Here is a 3,535-nt window from a genome sequence, read left to right as displayed (position 1 = left end):
TAGCCCAGGCCATCTTGGAACTCACTATGTAGACCAGGCTGACCTTGAACTTACAGAGATCTCACTGCCTCTGCCTATGAAGTTCTGGGATTAAACGAGTGTGCCACCACTATTCCGTTACTAGAATAAAGACTAAAAATCAAGGCCAGCAAGATAGTCAACAACTAGCTGTAAATAAAATAAATCTTAACAGCCTGACTACGCAGTCCTCGTTTACAGTTTACGATCTCAAGGTAGACTCTCTGGCAGTCAGTTTAGTGCTAAGCAGGACTCAAGTATGTGTCACCTCCAGCCCCCTTCCGGTTCTCAGTGATGGATGGATGTACTGAGTGTAATTCCAAGCCACTCTCCGAGTGTTATGACCAATCTCTTTATTAAACACGGATACAAATTCTCCCAAGGTGTAAAATGCCACTGAAAATCGCCAGCAGGAGGCAGACTCTGCGGTACAAATGCATCCCGCTGTCAGGTAAACTCGTGGACCCTGGGGCCCTGGCTCCCTCTCTCCTTCCCTCCCAGGCCCTATCTACTTTGCTTTGAAGACAGGAGCTAGAACAGCACACCTCTGTTTGAATCCAGAGGGGTTAAAAGCCCAAACCGCAGGCTGAATTCGCTCTCTGTGGGACCCTCTTTGCCTCAGCACTGCCTGCACCCGCCTGTGGCTGTCCAGGTTCCTTTGCTTTCTCCTGGCGCTGGGCTCCAGGTTCAGGCTAGACACTGCCAGGAGCGTAGGATCGGTTCCCAAGGGGGCTTTGCTCCTCTCTTTGTTCCCGGCAGCGTCCAAGTAGGTGGTCAAACACTCTTGAAAAGACCCCAAGTTTGTGTGAACGAAAACGCCGGGGCCTGAGCAGGCTCCAGTTGAGGAGGCAGCGCTCCCTCTAGTGGCTGTCTTAGACTTTGCAACAAGATGCATAAATGTGTAAAGCTGAGATGTGTGTAAAGCTGGCACTTAAATACCCGGCCTAAGACTTGCTGCCACCTGGAACGTGGTGGGATTTGGTTTGGATCCAAATACTGAGACCCTGGGAAACTTCAGGGACAAGCAGCCTTCAAATGCAAAAGTTCCTTGATTGAGAACACAGGCTCTCTAACTGTGTCTAAGTTTAATTAAAAAGAAGTTCCCAATACAAAGAAGAGGTGACCACCCTGAAGTCTATGGAGCAGGTGTGTGTGTGATGTGTGTGTGTGTGTGTGCGCGTGCATGCACACACACACCCACACGTAGGAGCACCACATGAGCACACAAGACAACAGGCATCTAGACCCATTGCTGGGCAAGTGTCTCAGTGCCCAGCCTTGGCACCACTGGTCTGTTTGCAGCACCAAGCATAGCACCAATCCTGTCCTAGGCAAAACCAAGCTGCACTCTTAGCCAGACAGCATCTTCACCCAGACCTAACTCGAATCTTTAATGAGAATGTCGAGATCTCAGCTGAAAAGTCTCTGGATTCCCCACCCAGAGCCAGCTGAGAGTCACTGACTGCTGGCCACCAGTCACACAGAGATACGGACGCACAGAGACATAGCACACAGTGACCTTTGGTGTGACTGGCTCAGGAGAAGGTACAGAGTTGGTCACAGGGTTCCTGGACTGATGGATTCAAGTGTCTGTGGGACACAAATGTGATTTGCCTTTGCCGTAACACTGGTGGGACCCCGTGGACGCAATGAAAGAGGTATCTCGTGTGTCCTCTGCGATCTGCAAAATTCTTTCATGCACACAAGAAAAAAAAAATTCTGTTCTGTTTACTCATGAGACTTACATAAGGATCAAATGGGATACAGATTTCGAATGGATGTTTTGGCTGGAAAATGATTTTGGATTCTATTCTAATAACCTGCCTTTAATATAAAGATATTTCCCCACAAATCTTTATATAAAATCAACTCGAGATAGATAGAAGCACCATATTGGCCCTGAGGTTTAGGGCCACCCACCCGCGCACCCCCCCCCCCCAATTTGTGAAGGCCCAAACCATTCACCACATTGAACACGTAAGGTTAAAATAGGTCTTCCTAAGACAGTGGGTAATCCGCAATGGATAATCAAAAGGTAAACTCCCTCCCCTCATCCTTCTCCTTTCCACCAGGTTCCCTGGCGGAGGCCGAAGGGTCCTCTTCAGCTCTTCAGTGTATGTAGATCTTGTCAGAGATGGCTCCGGGAAAATGGGTCATGATCTGCATCCGAAGCCACCAGTAGTAGTCCATGGGATGGTAGCGGGTATACGGGGTGGTGGCGGTCAGGGCGTGTGTGACAGCGTTGATGACAGAGGACGTATCTGTGGAACCACTGTTGCAGTAGGTTTCCATCTTGGCAATCTTTTCATCGAAGTACTTCTTGCCATAGTCCTTGCGGACGACCTCAGGCAGGTCATCCCACATCTTCTTGGCGATGGCCTGGATGCGCTCGGGGCTGTAGAGACTGGTGGCCGCTATGAAGTTGCCAGGCTCCACCACACTGACCTTGACACCCAGAGGGTGCATCTCATAGCGCAGGCAGTCCGAGAAAGCCTCAACCCCAAACTTGGTGATGCAGTATGGCGAGCGGGCGGGGTTGGCCATGCGGCCCAGCATGCTGCTGATGTTAACGACGCGACCTGTAGAAGATAGCAAGCGTCTCTTCAGATGGTATTGAGTGACATGGAGGCCTGGCAGGGATAGCTTTAGAAGCATCTGGAGTCTGGGGCCTCGGACCACCCAGCTAGTCAGTATTTCCAATCTTCCTCAAGGACTCTGCTGTGCCCAGCACGACAGTGGACTAGGTAACACCCAACTAACTGATAACCAGCCAGAGCCTGCCCGGTGGTAATGCCATGGGGTAAAAACACAATGGAAGAGTGAGGGAGAGGGATGGCCATGTCTGTGTGGACCTGCAGGCTCACTTTAAGAGTCTGATGCTGGTCAGGGAGAAACACAAACCAACCACCACCCCCAACCCCCGACCCAGGGAGCTCAAACCTCAGCCTTCCCAGCCTGATACACACAGAAGTAATATGCAAAGCCAGAGTGGGTACTGACTGCTGGCAAGGGTCAGAAATACAGTCCAGGACAAGGCTGGCAAAAGGGAGCCTAGAACACTCCAGAAGAGAGGAGGACCCGGGTTGGTGGACTTTTCCCAATACCAGATCCAGAAAGAAGTGGGCTGTGGAAGGAGCAGGGGGCAGAGTCTACAAAGGTAATACCGTGGCATTGCCAGACTCAGGCATACAGAAAATGGGGACTTCAAATGGGCTCTGTCACAGGGCTAACCTGGGAATAGAGGGACCCATCACAACTTCTGCATCGGGGGCAGTGAGGGTGGGGCAGATCCTACTCAGCTCAGGCTGACCTGAGACCAGCCTGCCTAAGGAGCGCCCCTAGGAAGGAACATGACATCATGGAAAGGCTGAGCGTCCTTTTAAGGCTATGAACTGCACCCTGCTCATTCCTGTGCTGCCAAGGCCTCGGGACCGCTCTGGGGATGTGGTCCCTCTTTTCTCAACGGCTTGCTGTTCCAGGGAGAAAAATCAGATCTCGTTCTCTCCTCTCTCTCTCT

At 51.2% G+C, this 3,535-nt stretch overlaps 1 protein-coding gene across 3 annotated transcripts in view; it reads right to left on the bottom strand.

Moving 5' to 3' along the window:
* Nucleotides 1–354: 354 nt before the first annotated feature.
* Nucleotides 355–3,535, bottom strand: part of Bdh1 (3-hydroxybutyrate dehydrogenase 1) — a 35,927-nt gene continuing 32,746 nt past the window's right edge. For all 3 annotated transcript variants that reach the window (XM_021184495.2, XM_029470416.1, XM_021184492.2), the window contains one exon: nucleotides 355–2,597. In XM_021184495.2, coding sequence (XP_021040154.1) covers nucleotides 2,128–2,597 — 470 coding nt within the window. In that variant the 3' untranslated portion in view covers nucleotides 355–2,127. The remainder of the gene's footprint in view (nucleotides 2,598–3,535) is intronic.

This window comes from Mus caroli, chromosome 16 (genome assembly GCF_900094665.2).
Source record: "Mus caroli chromosome 16, CAROLI_EIJ_v1.1, whole genome shotgun sequence".
In the NCBI taxonomy this organism is placed as follows: Eukaryota; Metazoa; Chordata; class Mammalia; order Rodentia; family Muridae; genus Mus; species Mus caroli.
This window is presented reverse-complemented; position numbering and strand designations above follow the sequence as displayed.